We start from the raw sequence: 22,505 nt of genomic DNA, 5'->3' as shown, positions 1-22,505 counted from the left end.
CACGGGTGAGTGGCTGTCCGGACAGAAAAGGTTCACTCAGGCAATCCAGCCAGGTGTTTGCACCGGCTTACGCACGAGCAACCCCTAGAACCATTACAAAACCAAAATAAAATAGACTAAAATAAATGAAAACTCCTACAAGCTTTCTAAACATCTGGGCAAGCTTGTCTAAATAAGAATGTCTTCAGCAGGTCAAAAGGAAAACAGTGAAGATGCCTGGCTGATATCAATAGGAACAGCCAATGGTCCAAAGCATAGCTGTCAAGCATCCCTTATTTGGAGGGACAGTCCCTTATCCCAGCGCCGTGTCCCGCTGCTGTCCCTTATTGATGGATGTCCCTTAAATTTCCCGGGTTTCAAAGGAAGCAGCTCCTCTCCCTCCCTCCCTGCCGGCCAGGGAGGAGGGAGGCTCCAACTGTGTTTCTTGGCTGCCTGGCCCGCCCCCTCCGGCCTCCTCTCACCAGCCTAAGCCCCTGGGAGCCCCTCCCCACCGGGACTGGCGGGAGCCTCGGGCCCTTCTGCCACCATCCTCCTTGCGGCCGCCGAACTGAGCGTCTCTGCCTGGGGCCTCCCCTCTGCCCGTTGCCGCTGCTCCCGCTCCCGCTAGGACGTACTGCGGCTGTGCCGCTGAAGGACCCGGATGAGATGGGCAGCCTGGCATGGCCTATGAATTGCTGAGGAGCCATGAGAGGAGAGTGAGGGCAACCATAGAGAAAGCAGTTCAGAGAGAGGAGGAAGAGGAGGAGGCGGAGGCGTGGGCAGGTGTTCCAAGGGCTACAAGGGAAGGACCGCAAGCGCTTCTCCCATAGATTTGTAGTGGTAGACTAGCATAGATGGTCTGATCTGCGGGTTTACTTCGGGCGCTATTTCCCCCCCCCCTCCTCCCGCCTCACCTGATGGAATTGAGAGCTGCAGATGGAGCACGAGAGAAAAGATACAGAACTGCAGCAGCATCTTCGTAGCTTGGACTTCGTTTTGTGCAAAAAGTGGTTGCTGCTTGTAGTTATTTAATTGCAGTGTTTCATCAGCTGGTGTCTTGAGCAGCAACCTCTGGAAATGAAGGGCTAAAAACCGGCGCTGCTCTCCAAAATTATCTGGTCCCTTTTAACTTCGTATTTCAGCTGGTTGACTAAAATCCCTTATTTTGGCTGCTGGCCCCTTATTTTCAAATCTGTAAGTTGACAGCTATGGTCCAAAGGCAAACTGTTCTTGCTGACAGAATGAAATACTGTGTACCTTGTTTGAGTGTATATATGTCATTACTTGCTGTCTTGCCTGCGAACAGCTCCTGAATGCATCCCCCTTATTTGAAATTACCCAGAGGTGCATGCATGTTCTTCTGGCTCTCAGCTGAGTCCCTGGATTATACTAACAAACTCTTTCTAACACGCCGCTACAGAGAGAAATATTAGGAAACTCACTTTGGGTGCAGTAGAGACCAGTCCATCCGGGTGTACATTTACACTCCCCATCATAGGCACTGCAGCGAGCTCCATTATGGCAGTTGCAGGTATGGATACAATTTGGGCCCCAATGGGAAGGAGGACAAGCTGAAACAATTAAAAAAAAACCCCAGTTAGTCTTATTTGGCAAAACAATAACATGGCTCTATAGGACTTTGCTGCTTAGGCCAGGTCACTACAGGTGTTTGTGAATATTATAATTTCAAATCAGAACATAATTTACAAATGTGATTTCTTGGTTGAACTCGGATTTTTATTATAGTTTTACAATTTTTACCCATCAGCTCCCTATGTGGATTTTGGTATTTACAGCAGCACAATATATACATTTAAATAGTGGCTATATTTAACCCTGCTGCAGCGTAAGGCTAATTTTCTTGTCTACAAAATTGTATTTATCTAACTCCGTGTGTACAAATTATGGAGCAGGGCAAACAAGTCAAAAGCAGAAACTCCCCCCCCCCCTTTTTCTGTTTAAGCCCCCAAATGTCATGGTGAATAAACTACAACTGGTTCAGCTTTATACACTAAGGTGTGCAACAACCACAAGATTTTTTGGGGGCCCTCGGCTGATGCTGCTGAAAAAAGCCCACTTCAGTCCAAGCTGGTTTGTAGACTGCCTGCTTCCATTTGGGATCCATTAGATACTGCTTCTTTTGCCCTTTCACTACTGGGAAATTCAAAAACTGCTGTAACTATTTTTCCTTTTGACAGAAGCGGATATATTTGCAAGCATGTGAACTACTGCACAGTGAATAAAACCTGCTAAATTACAGGCAAATTGGTCCCAAGCCTTTTTTGATATGAACAAACACATTTAAAGTTTTTCTAGAAAAGGAAACATCAATAACTTCTTAATTTTGGGAAAGAATTGGATGAAATGTGCATGCAAGGCAATCCCTTTTAAGGGTAGGATCCTGCCAAACTTCAAATGGATAGATACCATGGTTTTCCTGCAAGGGTTGTGGTTATAGTTTTTATATACATACTCTCTCTCTCTCTTATATATAAAAACACACATACACATGTCATCTCTATATGCCATTTTGGAAAATGAAGCTCCTGACAAAATGGCAAGACATTTACTAGGTCCAGGGATTATTCTGCCTAAGCAGATATGAATACAGAGTTGGCATCCAGATCTCTAGGTCTGGATCTTTATTAAGTAGCCACTGTTTTAAATTGGGGCTCTGTCTGCAAGTAATAACAGCCCTTCTGTCTTGTAATCAAGAAGTATTATTACACAAGGTAAAAGATAAAGGAAAAGGACCCTGGACAGTTAAGTCCAGTCAAAGGTGACTATGGGGTTGTGGCACTCATCTTGCTTTAAGGCTGAGGGAGCCAGGGTTTGTACACAGACAGCTTTCCAGGTCATGTGGCGAGCATGACTAAACCGCTTCTGGTGCAACAGGACACCATGACGGAAACCAGAGCACATGGAAATGCTGTTTACCTTCCCGCAAAAGCGGTACCTATTTATCTACTTGCACTGGTATGCTTTCGAATTGCTAGGCTGGCAGGAATGGGGACAGAGAAACGGGAGCTCACCCCATCATGCGGATTTGAACCACTGACCTTCTGATAGGCAAGCCCAAGAGGCTCAGTAGTTTAGATTAGACCACAGCACCACCCAAGACAGGCTTTGGGATAATACATTGGAATGGTTTCAGTTGGGAGCAGTACGTGACAACTGGTAATCTGGCAATTTTTCTTCTTGTGTTGTCACACTGTAAATTATTCCTAGGTACCAGTTTGATGCCAACCTCTCTCTCTTTCTCCCCTCTGCTCCCTATTTTATTGGCTGAGTATTACTTTTATTGGCTGGGTACTGTTAAAATGTTATTTAAAGTTATTTAAAATGTTATTTACATAAAATGTTAATAACATTACATAATTACATAAAATGTAATTTTATGTAACATAATTACATAAAAAGTTATATACATAAAATGTTATTTAAAGTGACCATGCAATATTAATTATGAACAATATACCATAAAGGGAAGGGACTTGTCATCTGAACCCTCAGATCCACTGAACCACACCAGCAAAACACTTTATCAATGTGAATAACAGCCTTCATTGGAAGCCACTAATGAGGTTAGGATCACAGTTCTTTGCCTGGGGACTAATTTTTGTTTTCATCAGTTCCCCAATCAATAAGTCTTTCCATGTCATAGCTTTTTATTTATAGAACAATCAAGACAACTGTACTGTTGTTAATGAGTTGCTACATAGCTGTACAACACCACCCTGATATTTCATGGGAGGGCAGTAAACAAGTTAATAAAGAACCATTATGCACATTCAGATTTGATTTGTACAGATCTAAGGACTAATGCAGAGTAGGGTTATTTACAGCAAATATAGTTTGCTTGTGTGTCATTTGGGGTGGGCGAGTGTCCATGGCTCTCAGGCCCATTTTTTAAAATTATAACTGGAAAAAAATATAATAATTAATTTGTCAATTTGGTTCTAATTCTTCTATGGGGAAAAGCTGGTGAACAGTTCAACAAGTAAGAATTCTTAAGTCACATACGCAGAAATCTTTAAGAAGTCTTCGTAGAGGTCATACTGAAGTAACTTTAAGATGATGGGATCATTACTTTCTGTAAGCCTTATAGTATAAGAACTAAAGGTCTTAATGGAAGTCAAATAAAAATTCCCCTTTTCCTTGTCTAAAGGTCAGTCATGGTAAAGATTCAATTTCATTCTACTGGCATCTTTTTCTCCTATTGCCCTATATTAATTGCCCATTATGAGAAAGTAATGGAAGAGAATCCAGTATCCAGCAATGAAATGTACTGATGAATTCTGAAACTACAGAGACACAAAAATCTGAAAGTCTTTGAATTAAAATTTGCCTGGGAGGCAAATGTAAAACCTTAATTTATGGGAATAAACATTAAAATAACTAACAAAAACATTTTGGTAAAACATTTTAGTACTTGCCCCCAAAAAGAGAAATGGGTAAATGATTCTCTATGGGTATTTTTAACATCTAAAATATAATACGAAAGAGATTTGTCAGAATCAGTGATATGTAGGGAGCTAAGTAATTTTTAAAACTATCACATTTCAAGTCTTATAAATAGACCAGATGTTGCAAAGCAGTAAGATACAGCCAGTCAATCTGCTAGACAAGCCATGAGTGATGTGAACCAATGAGGCATGTTCAAAGGAGTAACACCATCTTGACAACAGGATAGCTTTTCTGCACTCTTGGTTCCTACATATTGCTATAACCTCTGCTGAAAATCTGTATACTCCCAAGCCCTTGTAGCTGGTTCTGCAACACACAATACTGAATTCCATTGGTTACTGATTCATGCAGTCTTAATTAAAACTCAAAAGGAAGTCCCTACCGACTTTTCATAGCTCTTGTACAGAGCTCAGTCAAAATTCTGAGACGCTTTTCCATACAAAAGGTGGCAATCACATAACATCAGCACTTGAAGTGTTTAAAGCTAAACCCCTAGCACAGTTATTCTATGGAGCTCAGATTTGGACAGGCACTCACCTTGGATCTACAGAAGCTGTTCTATCTAAATTCCTAAGGCAATTTTTTCCCCCTGTTCCATCCTGTGTTCCAAATGCTTCCTTGCACTTAGAGGCTAACCACCCCTCTGTTGAATTACAGTTTTGGCATAGGACATTAGTGGCTTTGCCTAAATTTAAACCCCACTGGTCTACTACCCTTAGTATCGCAAGATTGTCATGAGAGTGCTTGGACTAAAATTGTCAATCAAAAGCTTTACTTTCCTGGTTTATCACCACAACAGTTATTAACATTGGGCTTCAGTAAAGCAAATAATTTAACTGAACGATGTCTATATGATACTGAGCGACAGAATAATCTGGCCACAATAAGGAAATTTTGTCCATGGTATGATTATTTGCCACTGAGTCGTTTTGACCCGTTGGCACCCATTTGCAAAATTTAACAATTCCAAAATACAGATGCGTTTTCACTTTCACAAGATTGAATATACTGCCTTCGGCTGTACTTGAGGGTCGATTTCAAAAAATTCCACTGGAAAAAACAGTTATGTCCCTGTGGAGATGGCAGTATTGAGTCAGTGACTCATGTGCTTCTGGCTTGCACTCTTTATAAAGATTTGAGAAGTGAGGTTATTACCCCTCTATTATTTTCCATGCCAGGTTGCTCAACAATTGCTACTGTGTCCTTTCTTTTAGCAGATCAAGTTGATCAGGTGACAGCAAAAACTGCAAGTTTCTCAGTGGGAGCAATTAGAATAAGATCTACTATTTGATTATTGATGTAAACCCCCAAAATGTATTTTCTATAGTTAAGCTTTTACCCCTATCTTCAGTACATTTTATTTTATTGCTATGGCTAGTGGCTGATGCAAATAAAGATTCTTCTTCTACTTAAGCCAATGTCTTTGGGGAGGTCAGAGGCAAGGCTGGTTTCATTTAAACCAGAATTTATGAACCAGAATAGAAACAAAGGTGGGATGCAGGAATATGTCGCAAACAGTGTTTTCCTTCATCCAATATACACTCACGACACTTTCATCATCTGGATCCATGACAAGAGGCCCTTTAAAATTCCACCAGGACTTTAGCAGCTTCTATCCCACTGCCCGGGACGCGGGTGGTGCTGTGGGTTAAACCACAAAGCCTAGGGCTTGCTGATCAGAAGGTTGGCAGTTCGAATCCCCGCGACGGGGTGAGCTCCCGTTGCTCGGTCCCTGCTCCTGCCAACCTAGCAGTTCGAAAGCACGTCAAAGTGCAAGTAGATAAATAGGAACCGTTCCGGCGGGAAGGTAAATGGCGTTTCCGTCCGCTGCTCTGGTTTGCCAGAAGCGGCTTAGTCATGCTGGCCACATGACCTGGAAGCTGTACGCCGGCTCCCTCGGCCAATAAAACGAGATGAGCACCGCAACCCCATAGTCGGCCACGACTGGACCTCGTGGTCAGGGGTCCCTTTACCTTTTTATCCCACTGCCCACCTGAGAATGGGCTAGTCAATGCATCAGTTTCATTTTTTTAAAAAATAGGCAATGGATATGTGAGCACCACCTCATACCAGAAACCCACTGACCGCTACAAACCTGCATACACCCAACAGCAGAACACTATATAGTCCATTGTGGACAGCGAAGTGCTACCATATAACAGACTTTCCTCTAGTTCTTTGGCAGTGACTCATGCCTGAAGGATTTACATCAGGTATTCTACTCAGCTAATAAAGTGGGGGGGTGGGGAGAGATAGGTTAACATCAAACCGGTTCTCAGGAATAATTTACAGTATGACAAAACAAGGCGAAAAATGGGCAGATCACCTGTTTTCACCTACAACTCTCAACTAAAACCATTCCTACATATCATCCAATGGCCTGTTTTGGATAACTATAAAAAAGGTAAGGTAAAGGTACCCCTGCCCGTACGGGCCAGTCTTGACAGGCTCTAGGGTTGTGCGCTCATCTCACTCTAGAGGCCGGGAGCCAGCGCTGTCCGCAGACACTCCCGGGTCACGTGGCCAGCGTGACGAAGCTGCTCTGGCGAACCGGCACCAGAGCAGCACACGGAAACGCCGTTTACCTTCCCGCTAGTAAGCGGTCCCTATTTATCTACTTGCACCCGGGGGTGCTCTCGAACTGCTAGGTTGGCAGGCGCTGGGACCGAGCAACGGGAGCGCACCCCACCGCGGGGATTCGAACCGCCGACCATGCGATCGGCAAGTCCTAGGCGCTGAGGTTTTACCCACAGCGCCACCCGCGTCCCTAACTATAACTATATCTGCTGCTTAAAAGCCTTGGACAAAAGGGCTTCCACTGATCTCAGACAGAACTCTAATTTAAAATAGCTGTTGATCAGCAACAGTGGGTTAGCTACCAAAGATGCACAGCTAGAAACCTGGATGCCAATTCTGTACCCATATCTGCTAAGTAAAAACTATTATGGTACCTAATAACTGTCTTGTCAAGAGTTCAATTACCTATTCATCTTCCAATATGGCATCACCTCCTATTAAACATAAACACATAGAACTGGCTGTAAAGCATATGCTCCTCCCACAAGTACCGTAAAACCAATAATGTCTGTCTGCACTCTGCAAATGGCCTGAAAGTCACCATTCCTCAACAAAGGAACTTCAAAAGACACTCCAGTCTGCAATTGCTAAACCACACTTCATCCATAAATTTGACCTTATCTAGTTGCCATATGTCAAAGTGGAAATCTGGACGCAAAAGTTGTTTTTGGGCAAAGTTTTTTCAGTTTTGCCCAAAGTTGTTGAGATTTTTTTTGCAAGATCTCTTCTTCTTTTTTTGAAGTTTTTGAGCTTTTGTTAAGGAAATTCACCAAAATCTGCACTTCCAACATATGTCCAGATGGGTTGCCCAGACACCGTTGCCAACTGCCAAATCCTGGCTATGTCCAGGAAATTCCAGACATATAGCAGCCCTGCCTTATCTGTGTAAGTCTCAAGTCAAGCTGGTGGTTTCTTCTTTCATTCCAGTTCATAAAATAGCACAACAAAGTTAGGAAGATTGCCTATTGCTGAGCTGTTTAGAACGGTCACCCTATTCCCCTTGTATGCATTTAACATTTACAAAGAAATGTCACCGACTGAACCATTTTCATTTCATGGGGATTTGTTTACTCTCCCCCACCCCAATACATATGCATATAGAGAAATATGACAATTGATGATAACAATTGGTGCACCGGATGAAGTGGATTCAATTCCTGAAAAGCATACGCTACAATATATATTTGTCACCCAGTAATTTTCTTCTATGCATAAAATGCCATTAATGCTGGGGGGGGGGGGGGCATTCAATACACTATTGGTAGAATCTATACAAGTGACTGTGTTAGGAAGTCTGATTTCCCCCCAAAAAGTAATACTGCCATGCAAAACTGATGTACTTTGAAGTACAAAAGGTTTAGATCTATTAGCAGTTTACACACAGCAATTTTGAGGGGGGGGGTTAAAACAAAACTAAAAGTTATATTAATTCCTAACTAAAACCTTAAAATAAATAAAATACTTGTACTTACGCTGAGAACAGTCACTACCAATCCAGCCAGGATAACATTGGCAAGATCTGTCAATTGGATTGCAGGTTCCATTGTTGGTGCATGTGCAAATTCCTGCACAATTCTTTCCAAATCTGCCACTGGGGCAGACTGTAAAAAGAAAACCATAGAACTCATGAATATTCTGCACTCTTGCCGCTCATTTAGATCAATGATAATCAAATCTTATTTTCCAATAGTTTTATTTAGCTTCAGAATGGGCTCTATACACAGTAAAAAAAAAATTTAAAAATACAAATCTACTGTCTGAAAAATATAACTTTGACAGTAAACAGGAAAAAGGAGAAAGCACTATTGTGCTCGGTATGGTATTACAGTACATTGTATTTATTTATTTCTTGAAAATCATGTACCGCTTGATTTTAAAAGCATCTCAAAATAGTTTACGAAAAGAATTGTGATTTGTACCTTCATTGCAGAGAGCTCCTGTGAAACCAGGTAGACAGTCACACAAACCAGTCACATGGTGACATGGGCCACTGCTGTGAACACATTGGGGGCAGGCCTGGCTACAACGATGACCATAAAATCCGGGAGAGCAAACTGAAAGCAGAAATACGTTATCATATTCACCTTACATTGGTACATAACAAAGCCAAATCTAATACAGTTGCTTTCAGTTCACTGCCGAAGTCGTGAAAACTTTTGAGTAATCTGATTTATGCAGGTCACCTGTTTCATGAAGGCAATTGCCCTAGTGGCACGTTAACAAATCTACTACTTTAATAACAGTTTAGAAGAACAACTTAGTATGCATTGTGGTTAATCTAAAACAATTATTGCTGCTGATGCTGATGAATAATGACATATGACTATAACAACTACTGCTGCTGCTATTAATATTTCAATGTAATGATTATACCACCACTCCCTGAGATGTAGTCTACATGTTTGGCAGAATTGTATTGGTCATGGGGGGCGGGGGTGGCACTGTGGTTTAAACCACTGAGCCTCTGGGGCTTGCCAATTGGAAGGTCAGCGGTTTGAATCCTTCAATGGGGTGAGCTCCTGTTGCTCTGTCTCAGCTCCTGCCAACCTAGCAGTTTGAAAGCATGCCAGTGCAAGTAGATAATAGGTACTGCTGCAGCAGGAAAACAAACAGCATCTCCATGTACTCTGGTTTCCATCACAGTGTTCCATTGCGCCAGAAGCGGTTTAATCATGCTGGCCACATGACCTGGAAAGCTGTCTGCAGACAAACACCAGCTCCCTTGGTCTGAAAGCGAGACGAGCACCGCAACCCCTTTTTACCTATTGGTCAATACTGCTTGTATTTATGTACTGAATTTATGCACTGAATTTCATACCTGAAGGAGTGTCTCCACCCCCATCGTTCAGCCCGGACACTGAGGTCCAGCCCTGAGGGCCTTCTGGCAGTTCCCTCACTGCAAGAAGTGAGGTTACAGGGAACCAGGCAGAGGGCCTTCTCGGTAGTGGCGCCCGCCCTGTGGAATGCCCTCCCATCAGATGTCAAGGAAATAAACAACTATCTGACTTTTAGAAGACACCTGAAGGCAGCCCTGTTTAGTGAAGTTTTTAATGGTTGATGGTTTTATCCTGTTTTAAATATTCTGTTGGGAACCGCCCAGAGTGGCTGGGGAAATCCAGCCAGATGGGTGGGGTATAATTAAATTATTATTGTTGTTGTTATTACTATTATTAGGAGTTTGGATTTGATATCCTGCTTTATCACTACCCTGAGGAGTCTCAAAGAGGCTAACAATCTCCTTTCCCTTCCTCCCCCACAACAGACACACTGTGAGGTGAGTGGGGCTGAGAGACTTCAGAGAAGTGTGACTAGCCCAAGGTCACCCAGCAGCTGCATGTGGAGGAGCGGAGACGCGAACCCAGTTCCTCAGATTACGAGTCCACCGCTCTGAACCACTACACCACACTCGTATTATTATTATTAACTCATTGCAGATTTGTTAATAATAAAGCTATGGCATCTCTTTAATTGCCTCATGTCCTTTTTCTGGTGGGGAGACGGACAATTGTTGTTAATGATTATGATGAATATGGCACATGCAAACAACAACTTCAACAATATCATTATAGAATACTGAATCTTTATGCTATTATTTGTTATGATTATCATTTGTGTAATATTTTTCCTCTCCAGCTGCACAGGGCTGAATCACTGTAACCTGGCAGTTCCTGACGGAACACAAGTTTAAAGTTCTGTTTCCAACTCAAGGGCAATCAAAGTGCAGACAACCATACACTGCTGCTTGCTTTTATTCAACTCAGGACTTAAAAAAAACAAAGCAGTTCAATTCATTTTTATGCCAAATACACTAGCCCCTTCTTCTTCTTCACAGATACATCACCATTTGGATTGCCAGAGGAAGAAAGAAGCTGTTGGGGAGAATTTCTCTCTTTACTCCTTCAGCTTCTCCTGGAATTTCTTTCACTGGCAAATTAGTATATTAAGCTATGCTTCAAGTTAAGTGCCTGTTGTTAAGCAGCAATTAACATTTACAAAGCTAACTTTTGCCTTTAAATAATTTGAAGTCATTTAGAAGTCAGCATGCCTGCCTGAGGGCATGCTTGAAACAGGTTGCCTGATCAAAAAGGGAGTCCAGAGACCCTCATGTCTTTTCAATAAAGTAGTGGGCCAGTCCTATTATTTTCTTTCTTCTCCTTATAGTCCAAACTGGATTTGCACAACTTAAGATACCTAAGCAGACTTGAAAGGCCTGATTCTTTTAAATAGTCATTTTGGTAATGTAATGGGGAGAGTCACTGCTTTGCATTATTATGCTGATGATACAACATCATTACATCAGTGTCTTTATATTAGCTAAACAATTAACTTTAGAGCCATTATAGATGGTGAGAACTGCTGCTAGCCATGGAAACAATCCATCAAGGATGTCTGTAGCTTTAACAGAATATTTAACAGACTATTTAAAACACGATAAAACATCAACCATTAAAAACTTCCCTAAACAGGGCTGCCTTCAGATGTCTTCTAAAAGTCAGATAGTTGTTTATTTCCTTGACATCTGATGGGAGGGCGTTCCACAGGGCAGGTACCACTACCAAGAAGGCCCCCTGCCTGATGAAATTCTTACATCCATTACTTTTCGCAGCATTAGGAGACAAGATATAAATCAGGGGTTGGGCATCCTTATCTGCCCCACCCACCACAGGTCACATTTGGGGCAGGGGGGGTCAATCACATGACATCACAAGGACATCAAGTGAATCGTTTTTGCAGAACACTGTGCACAGAGCTTTGTAAGCCCATGCCCATGCCAGCCGAGTGCTTTGCATAGGTGTTTGCACAGAACTTCGCATGTGGTGACAATCAGCTGACTGGTGGTGCCTGAAAAACCACTTTTGCCCAAGCAGTGTCTTCACCTTCTCTATACCTAACATCACCAGGAGGAAAGGTAAAGGACCCCTGGATGGTTAAGTCCAGTCAAAGGCGACTATTGGGCTGCGGCGCTCATCTCGCTTTCAGGCCGAGGGAACGGGTGTTTTTCCAAGGGCAGCTTTCTGGGTCATGTGGCCAGCATGACTAAACCGCTTCTGGCGCAACAGAACATCATGACGGAAACCAGAGCACATGGAAACGCCGTTTACCTTCCCACCGCAGCGGTACCTATTTATCTACTTGCACTGGTGTGCTTTGAACTGCTAGGTTGGCAGGAGCTTGGACAGCGCAACGGGAGCTCACCCCATTGTGGGGATTCAAACCGCTGACCTTCTGATCAGCAAGCCCAAGAGGCTCAGTGGTTTAGACCACAGTGCCACCTGTATCCCTTATCATCAGGAGTAGGACAGGTGGGTATGGCTTTGCCAAAATGGCCTTGCAGGCCAAATGTGGAGACTTGATGGGCAGGCCAAAGGTTCCCCTCACTGTTGTAAATTATCTTGGCAAAAATCAAGATTTGTATACGTAATTTGTTGTATTTTTGGTGTGTTTTCCCCTTAGCCCTCTTCCACTTTTTTCCCCAGAAATAACCGTTCTCTCAATGTGTCTGAATCAGTCCTACTTGTCTTCCAACTAAAACAAAGCCAAATATTATGGATCTGCACTAAGGATGCCAAAAACCACTTCCTCAGGAATCAGCCAAATTGTACAGGAAGTCGCTGTGCTAGTTCCAGCAGCTGCCAGGAGCATTCTACCTAGAACTATGGTTGAACCATATGGCAAACAGCTTAGAAATGTTTATAGCCCCAGCATGGGGTTGCTATCAAAGAGAGGTTTCTCTCCCACTAGCTTTTACGTGGGTGGTACAATGTTTGGAGCAGTCCTAAATTTTTTATCTCTCCCCCTCCCCCCTCATTTTACAAAGGCGGTTGGCAATAGTATCTGTGACCATATGCATTTTCCACAGCATCAGACGCCAGTCTTGTTGGATGTTGGGTAGTTGGATAGATAATATGCAAAATTACAAATTAAACAATAGTAACAAGATTACTGCCACAGCAAATTTTATTAGCAACAGTGAAAGTGCATATTGTGCTAATTACAGAAAATTGTACTACTTAGCCCTGGGTTCCATTTACAGTAAGGTAAAAAAAAGGTAAAGGACCCCTGGGCGGTTAAGTTCAGTCAAAGGCAACTATGGAGTGTGGCGCTCATCTCGCTTTTCAGGCTGAAGGAGCTGGCATTTGTCTGCATACAGCTTTCTGGGTCATGTGGCCAACATGACTAAACCGCTTCTGGCGCAATGAAACACTACGGTGGAAGCCAGAGCACACGGAAACACTGTTTACCTTCCCGCTGGTATGATTTCAAACTGGAGATCACCCCATCGTGTGGATTCGAACTGGCAACCTTCCGATTGGCAAGCCCAAGAGGCTCAGTGGTTTAGACGCCACCCCAGTCCCTCAGTAGCTTACAATACTACTAGTAGTTTACAATACTACCATTCAGCATTATAGCACAGCCATAGTAAATAGAAGAACAAGAGACTTAGAAGCTTACTTCTTTGGCAAGTAGTGCCTCTGTAGCCAGGTGCGCATTCACAGATCCCTTCGTCTGGCGAACATGATGCTCCGTTTTTGCAGTAACAGGACAGCGAACAGTTTGGACCCCAGTGTCCTTCAGTACATACACTGTCACAATGCATGCCTACAAGTGTACAAGCAGACAGAGCTGTCACGAACCGCACTGGAGGAAAACTCTCAAATCAAAGGTATCACAAGCACGAGGCTGCTAGCACTGCACAGCTATCAGAAGGAATATGACGCAAGGAAGAACCATGCAAAGGCATTGTTTATTCTGCAGTGCCTTATGCAACATATCAGAATGCATTCAAATAGTGTGTTTTTAAGATAATATGTGTTGTACGCAACTCCGCCGTTCCACTCGTGCAACAGACTTCCACTCATACAATGGAACTTTCCTCTTCTCTCTCTTGCAGCCCCTTGTGTACCCCCAGCTGCTCTGAAGGGTTGGGGGGATCCTCTAGAGCTGATTTGGACTATGTGAGGGGAGCGAAGAGGAAGTGTCATTGCACTAGTGAAATGCCGCTCGCACTGTGTTGGATACAACCCGATATATTTAGAAATACATTATGGTAAGAATAAGCATTTAAACAGATATTTTGTGTATTTAAGTATATATTTAAATATGAATTTTCACATGGATTATTATTAACTGCAATTAATGCAGGAATGGCACAGACTGGAAATTGACAGATATTTCCTATCCTGAATGGGAACAGATGCTGAGCTAGAAGGACATTTGTTGTTTATCCAGGAAAAAAAAGTCATTTTCTTCCTGTCTTTTTCTGGCCCTGTCATTCCATTTGGGGAGGGGAACCGAGTTCAGTTTCAGATTATTATTTTTCCGTTTTGAATGAGGAAAATCTGAAGGCAACAGCTACTGAAGAAACCCACTTATGTACTAAATTCAGTGCTTTTTTCTAAAAACAAATGTTTAGGGGTACTCTCATTTTAACTCAAGAAAATCACCATTTTATAGTTCAAATCGGGAAAAATAAAAACAGTAAATGGACAAAAGTACAAAGATTCACAAAATGTTTAGGGGTATGTGTATGCCTGTGTCACCCCAGAAAAAAAGCACTGGTAATCTGATTACTGCTAGGTTTCCTGCCCAACTGAAATAAGCCGAGTACAAGACCGATTCAAAATGCTAGCAATGCTAAGGACCTCGGTCATTCAATGTTTTGCTTCATTGCTTTTTGCAAAAGTTTATACAACATGGGCAGAGCTCCAGCACATATTCTTCTTCTTTGGCGACTACTTGTAGCCAAGTAAGATTGTCTTCCATGAACATGGTCTGAGCAGTGAGTCTGTAAGTGACTGTGGAGGCCAATTCTGGATCCACAGTAACACAACAATGGCTCATAGGAACCATAGGTCTTTTCGCCCCTCTTTTACAGTTAGGAAAACTAACTCCCTTGATTTCTTTGTTTTTTATTACTTCTCAGAAGTCTCCTTTCATGTCAAATGCCAGTCGGAATCCACTGCAGCTCTCAGACCTTATTGTGTCTACAGTGCTTTCTATTATCAATTGACTTATTATTAGCGTACAGCTACTGAATGAATCATTTGGCTAAAGAAAAAGGGGACTAAATCCAGAAGAATGACTAGCTTTGTAAGTATTTCATGAAAAATGTGCTTCAGCTCCACTTGCTATTAGACTTCTTAAATGAGCAACTCAGGAAAACAGACCCCCCCCCCCCCGGTTTTTGCACAGGAAGCTTTATTTAAATCACCCCAGAGTAATTATTTTGCACAGTTTGCTGAAGAACTGGGAAAGACAATTCATTACTGCGGCTGCCTGTACAATACGCAGTCCCACCCACCTGCTCTATAGGGGATGTGTCCTGTCTGAGAAATGTTTCCTGTTCGATGGAAGAAAGGTGAATGAAGGTCAAAACCTTTGCAACTTTGACCCTGACGCTGACTTAAGGCTGTCAGAGAAGCTGCCACAGAGGCAACTGTAGTGGAAAATGCGTCACACTGAAATTTGACAAGAACTCAACAACTAATTTCGCACAGGATGCTGAACAACCATAAAGGGACTACTTTTCCTGAGTGAATGTGCAAATTTGAATGGAATTTGAACTGATTGCCAAGACACAGAAGACTCGTTATGCTATCAGCATTTTACAAGCTGATTTTTGTCTGCCTAGCTAACGGAGTTTTCTGAATCAAGACACAAAGTACCTTATTTTTCAACAGCTTAGAACAACCTTTTTCAACTTGTAACCTAAACAGAGGCACCTAGATTTGCATCTGAATGAGATTCCTAAGTGAAAGATACTGAGGCCCCTTATATGCCACTGAAAGCTGCATGAACGCAGCACCTGAAAAAAAAACATGAACATGGTGCAGAGTTCTAAAATACAGGCTCAGATGTAGGAATTCATGTGCATATGCTTGGAGGAGACAAGTGAAAACGGCTGAACAAACAATCTGGTTCCAGTAGAACCCAGTAAAGAAAAACTAGTATATAGTCCACACTTGCCTTTTTACTGGTTTCCATCTAACTTCTCCAATGGCCATGTGTTAAGCTGCACATTAGCAAGGTGAACTGAAAGAGTTCTGGGTGGTCAATGTGGCATATTTTAATGAATTTTAAGTAAAAATGGTTTAAAGGACATATATTTAAACATATTATCAGACATATTATCATCTGGTTGAAGTTCATGGCTGCGTCTGCATGTAATTCTGAACAGCTTTTACACCCCCCCCCTTCCCCTTCTGGCACAACCATGAGACGTATGGACATCCATGCTTCCATTTTTATTAATCACTGTTTTGTGTTACAGCCAAACCCTAAACTGTGGTTTATTTTAACTACTGTTTGCAGAAGGCAAGTAAGCTTAAAAGTGCCCCTGCCATAATAAGCCTACAGTACTGTGTGAGTTCATCAGCCAGTGCTAACTGCCATCATCTTAGTGCAAAATCCTTATTCTTACAGTAATATGAAATTTCCACACAAGCCGCTATTAGGAAATGAATGATTTGATCCTTATGTACTAGGATAGTTTTCATGAAGACTGGCTGTCTTTTCTTTCTTTTAGTAATTCTAACCCTGGGGAGCTGAAGCCCCTTAATTCTCAGAATTAATTTTGGAGGGCTTATCTAAGCTAAGTTTGGATGTTCAAAGATTACAGAAGTCATATATAAATATGCAGAAAATGCAATATTGAAAGACCAGTTGAAGCAATGTACATAATCTGTAACACAGATCGGAGTACAGTGGAACCTCAGTTGTCGAACATAATTCGTTCCGGAAGACTGTTCAACAACTGAGGCACAATAGGCGGTAGGCAATTTCAATGGAGAAAAGCACCTCAGAAGCCGTTCGACTTCCGAGGCTCGCTTGAAAATGGAAGCATTCACTTCTGGGTTTTCGGTGTTCGGGTTCTGAATCATTCAGCTTCCGAGACACTCGAAAACTGAGGTTCCACTGTATATAACAAAGTATTTGATTGTTATTTTTGTGTTGCCATTAAAGAAATATATAAACAAGCAAGCTTCATAAATTACCAATGGAAGTTGTTGTGCTTTGGTAAGCCAACTTAAGATAAGTTCAGACATTACAACAAGCTGTGGTTAGTTACAAACAGAAATGAAAGCTTATTAACTACTTGTGACCACACATACAAGAGTCTAAGGCTCACTTACATTCACACAATACACTTAAAGCACATTTGAACCACATCGCTTTCCCCAAAGAATCCTGGGAACTGAAGTCTGCTAAGGGTGCTGGGAACTGTAGCTCTATGAGGGTTGAACTACAGTTCTCAGGATTCTTTGGCAAAAGCCATGACTGTGAAAGGGGTAGAAATGTGTTTTAAATGTATAGTGTAGGTGTTGGCTGTCACAGCTTATCAGTCCGACTGAGAGAAAACCTGTGTGTGTATATGCACATATACAGCTAACCTGATTTTTCTCATGAGTTTAGGTTCTTGTCCATAAATATTAATCTATTATATTTATTTTATCTCTGTATAGCTCACACAGAAAATTTCTAAGAGAATTTGTATCTGCAGCAGACGTGTGCATGCTCAGATTTTGAATAACAAATGTCAGCAAACAGCTCTGCCTTATTTTTTTGAATGATTTAAGACTGCAGACAACAGAGCTGCGTGGGTAATTTGCATGCAAGTCTTCCGACACAATTTTAACTAAAATCAATATGAATAATGTATCCAGGAAGCTCTGAACGTTTAAAATGTGCCCTATGAAACAAAAGAATTATGAATAAGTTGGTACGCAAATTTCATTCTTGATAAGCAGATTGGTAAGGAAAAGTTTTTGCCAGGATAATGGACAAAGAACTCTTTGACGGCCTTTGCAGGTTGCTAGGCAATAGCTAAATGGTCATGATAAACTTCAGCTAAGCAGCTCTGAAGAAATCCTCATGCATTTAATGCTCAAAGGACTATGCCAAGTGTTTCACATCTAAATTAGCATTCCTGCAGCATCTGTAATTGTGTGAAAGAAGTAAATAATCCTTTGAGTGGTAACATCTATGTTGTTATAATGTTATCTATATTAAGAATTTAATTATACACACACCTACAAGGAAGGAACTGTCATTGAACTCAGTGGGGTTGACTTATGAGCTGGCAAATAGAGGATCGTGTTGTGAAATACTTTTAGTAATGCAACAGTGTGATGTACTACACTGAGGCTGTGGAACGTAAGATCCAGGCCAACAACACTGACCCCAAAGGAGAACCTATCCCAACACTGGGACTCAACTCTCCACACCTCCATTGCTGTTGCAGACCCAGTAACTAGTTGATACCGACAGCTAGTGGATTGAATATCAGGATAAATTTATCATATTGAAAAGCCACAATAAAAGTCTCTTCAAAACCAACATTTCCACCATAGGAGCCAGCTCCTAGGGGCTGAGGTCCCTAGGGGCAGACTCCCCCAATAAAATATTTGAGGGGGTTGCCCCTCCAAAAGTTGATGGGCATTGGCATTCAAATGGTGTGCATGCGCCGTGTCCTGTGATTGATTATGTGGGCGGGGCTTACCTACCCCCCCCCAATATTCCATTCAAGTTGGCACCCCTGATTTCCACGACATATTTTGAAAAGCTGTTTGTTCACTATGCATTTTGACAGCTCAGGAGCAGATTTTTCATCTATGTTTGGATACAACTGGATGCTATTTTGAATCAAAACTGTGGACTGAACATTTCAAAACTGCACTGATTTTAACCACTGATTTTCACACTTTTTTTGTTTTTTAGAATTTTCAAGCAACACTATGTATGAAGATGCTAATACAGCAAAGCAAAGTAAGCCCTACACTGAAAACTATAGTTACCCCCATTAATTTATCCCCAGAATATTTTTATTGTGAGCGATATTTGGTATTTTCTGCTATATGCCCACAGGAACTGTTTCATAGTGCTCTACCTCCTGATTAACACATCCAAAGGTGTAGCCATGTTCATCTGTTGCAGAGAAAGAAAGAAAGAAAGAAAGAAAGAAAGAAAGAAAGAAAGAAAGAAGTCCTGTAGTACTCAGTGCACGGTCTGCGGTCATCCCCCTTGCTGGAGCTAAGCCTGTCTAGGTTTGGGCAACTGCCGAGGAAACATATGTATACTGCCTTAGGCTTCATGATGGAAGAAAGGCAGAATATAAAGAGTAAGAAAATATATAAATGCATGTGTTGAAATCAACTTCATAAGTCTTCTGGCATAATAAATCAATTAGTTTTGAGGTGCTACAGAACTCTTGATTTTCTTGATAAAACAGTTATTGAGGTCAATATGCTTGGTTTGAGGTCTCAGAAAATCTTTTACAAAAAGTTTCAACACCTCTTCTAACTCCTTAAAGCTATTTTCCTATTAAAGTAAGGGCAGGCACTCAAGGGAACACAGGTGCATCCTTCAGAGGAAAACCTCAGGAGAGTATTCTCAAGCAGAACAACGCAGGCACACAAAAAAAAAACAAAACAAAAACCAGAGTGCAGTGTGAGTGTGTACTTAAGCAAGGAGCTGAGGCAGCCGGAAAGGATAATTTAAGAGAAAGAGAAACCCAGTGGAACTGCCACAAGAAGAGCATGGAATGGTATGGAGGGAGAGGCATAAATAGAGCTGGTGAAAGAATGGTGTCAACCAAAAACAAAACAAAGGCACAAACTCACACAAAAAGTGTGTTTTGCTTTCGTCAGAGGTCCTTTGACGAAATTGCTAATTTTAGAACCTGTATCATTTCTGAGGCTGTATTTATGCCACAAACTGCAATTTGTTTGCTTCAATTTTTTGTATTGCTGGCAAACGCATAGGAAAAGAAGTACAAGACACATTGTTCCATTTCCCGCAAGACGACCTCAAATGAAGTTTTTGCGATGGGTTGAAGAGCAACCTTGTACTTTATCCCCAAACACAAACAACATGAAAAAAGGTGCACTGCTTGCACATGAATTGGAGGGGGGGCTAGGTATTGGATTGGGGGTCCAGCAGCTTGCTGCTGTGTATCTATTTCAGCACTAGTGGTAAGGGCACATGCTTTTATCAGGTCTCTCAATCAGGATGCAAAACAAAACAAAACAAAATCTTACAGCAGACAAACACAGAGTCCACAGTCCTATTTGCTGCCTTAAAACAGACAGGACTAATCCATAAATCAGTATTACAGTCTGCTATGCTACCAGTGTTTATAGTGCCTCATAGTACACTAGTAAAACTTCATAACTGGAGACCTAACATAAGTTTTTAAGTGCTCTTGCACCAAAGTTATCAGCAAGCCCTGACATTTTCCACAAAATGTCACAGCACAGCAAAAAATAATGTGCCATGACCTGTAAAATTCTTCAACTCTTTCCACAAAAACCTGTGCTTTTCATAACGGTTTAATGGAAAATCCTTGTCAAACAGAGTCCAGATTTGCTGATCTTCCAGGCATACTTTGAAGCACGACATCAACTTGGCTGCTTTCGGAAGAGGTGGAATTGTTCAATGAGGACATAAAATCCCAACCCTCAAATCCACACCGGCTTGCTGAGAGCCAAGTCTGGAGTACGGGGTCAGGACAGAGATGGGGAACTTGTGGCTTGCCAATTGTTGTTGGACTTCAGTTCTCGTCATCCTTTACCATAGTCCCAGCCAACAGTGGTAAGGGATTATGGAAGCTGTAGTGTGACACCTGGAGAGCCACATGTTCCTCATCCAATTTAGAGCATATGACTAGGACCAGAGAGATTCAAAGATGAGATATTATTAAAATTTGCATACCACCCTATACCCATAGATCTAAGGGTGGTTCACAGCATAAAATTACAATATAAAAAACACAAAATGCACCATAAAAATAAAAACAGAAGCAACCTAATAATCCTCCTTCCCACAACACATATAGAACACATCGGATATCAATTAGCTAACGGCCTGATTAAAGAGGAAGGTTTCTGCCTAGCACCTAAAGGTGTATAATGAAGGCACCAGGTGAACTTCCCTGGGGAAAGCATTCCACAGATGGGGAGCCACTGCAGAGAAGGCCCATTCTCATGTTGCCACCCTCTGGACCTCTCATGAACACAAAGAAGGGCTTCAGAGGATGATCTCAGGTTCCGGGTAGGTTCACACCACATTTTCCACTACTTGCATTCAAGCCATATCCCTATCTGCTTAATTGCCCCTAAGTTCTTGGTAAACCAGGGAGCTGAATGGATGTCCCATGTCAAGAGCCAGTGAACTGCAGCCAACAGTCTTCTCAGTGAAAACGCTTCTGGGCTGACTATGCTCATCCAAAGTTACCACTGGATCTTTCTGGGCAGGGGGCAGGAAGGAGTATAAAGGACTTCCTTTTCTAGCTGAGTCTTGCTTAGGCAAGTAGATCTTCCTGAGCCGTGGTGTCTTCCAGTATTCCCGGTTGTTCTTTGTTCCTGATTCCTGGCTTGTTCTTTGGTCCCGCCTTGCTCATCAGTTCTTACTACTAAACTGTCCCATGGCTCCTCACAGGAACCATGCCAAGGAAAAACTCATTGACGGGTCTCAGAGACTCCCATCAGATTCTATCAACCTCTAAGAGTGGACCATTATAATAGCCCCACGACTGCTGTAGAGGGAAACAGTTAGTGCCAGTCACCAACTCACCAGGAAGTGATCTTCCTCTAACATTCAGTTCCTGGAATAACCATGAGATTATCTGCCGTTACAGAAAAGGAGTAGAATCCTTGTGCTCCGTGAACAGGATTATTTATGTATATTTAGTACATTTATATCATGGTTTTCTTTCCTCATGTAACTCAAGAGTGGCATGCATAGAATTCCCAGGTGATCGCCTATCCAGGTACTCAGCAGATGCAGTCTGTCCTGCAGCTACCTTGCTTGAAAGAGGCAAAGGAGAGAGAAAGTACCCCTTTTGTACTGAAAGTCACTCCCTCCTGGTTTCATTTTGCCCCCTAAGATACTGTTTTACTTTTGGGGCAAACAGGGAGGTGGCAATTTTTCATTTTAAAAACTGGCATGAGCCCCTGATCAAGATTGGAAACCTATTTTGGATTGGAGACCCGTGACTCAATTTCCCCCCCAAATATAACTGTCTTGGTTAAGTATGCTGGTTTCAAACCATTTCCAACATTTTGTGTCATTTGGTTCTTATACTTGTTATGTGCAGGCAATAGTTGTTGTCCAATGAATAAACTGATCTAGATCTTATCCATTTACAGCACGGTTAGGTAACCTCTGGTCCTCCAGATGCTCTAGACTACAACTCCCATCAGCCCCAGCAAACATGGTCAATGGACAGGGATGCTGGGAGATGCCATTCAGCAACACCAGGAGGGCCAAAGGTTCCCCACCCCTGATTTAGAGAACAATGGTAAAACCCTACCATACTTTGGATGTACTATTGCCTCACTCATTTTAAATGTACCTGACCATCCTGGGAGGCAGCGACAATAGCCAGTAGTGGGATGACAGCCATCTGCATGACTGCAGTCACAGCGCTCTGAACAGTCCAACCCATATGTGCCATCCTGTCAGAAAAAAAGAAGACAAAATAA

The 22,505-nt window shown here is 42.1% G+C and overlaps 1 protein-coding gene across 2 annotated transcripts in view; it reads right to left on the bottom strand.

Moving 5' to 3' along the window:
* Positions 1 to 22,505, bottom strand: part of MEGF10 (multiple EGF like domains 10) — a 124,412-nt gene that overhangs the window by 13,152 nt on the left and 88,755 nt on the right. For both annotated transcript variants that reach the window (XM_080972357.1, XM_080972356.1), the window contains exons 13-17: positions 22,376 to 22,478; positions 13,477 to 13,623; positions 8,943 to 9,077; positions 8,496 to 8,624; positions 1,422 to 1,550 (exon numbers count right to left, since the gene is read on the bottom strand). In XM_080972357.1, the coding sequence (XP_080828483.1) occupies positions 1,422 to 1,550; positions 8,496 to 8,624; positions 8,943 to 9,077; positions 13,477 to 13,623; positions 22,376 to 22,478 (643 nt within the window). The remainder of the gene's footprint in view (positions 1 to 1,421; positions 1,551 to 8,495; positions 8,625 to 8,942; positions 9,078 to 13,476; positions 13,624 to 22,375; positions 22,479 to 22,505) is intronic.

This window comes from Podarcis pityusensis, assembly GCF_964106645.2.
Source record: "Podarcis pityusensis genome assembly, chromosome: 11".
NCBI lineage: Eukaryota > Metazoa > Chordata > Lepidosauria > Squamata > Lacertidae > Podarcis > Podarcis pityusensis.
Note: the sequence above shows the minus strand (reverse complement) of the source record. Positions and strands in the feature narration are given on the sequence as shown.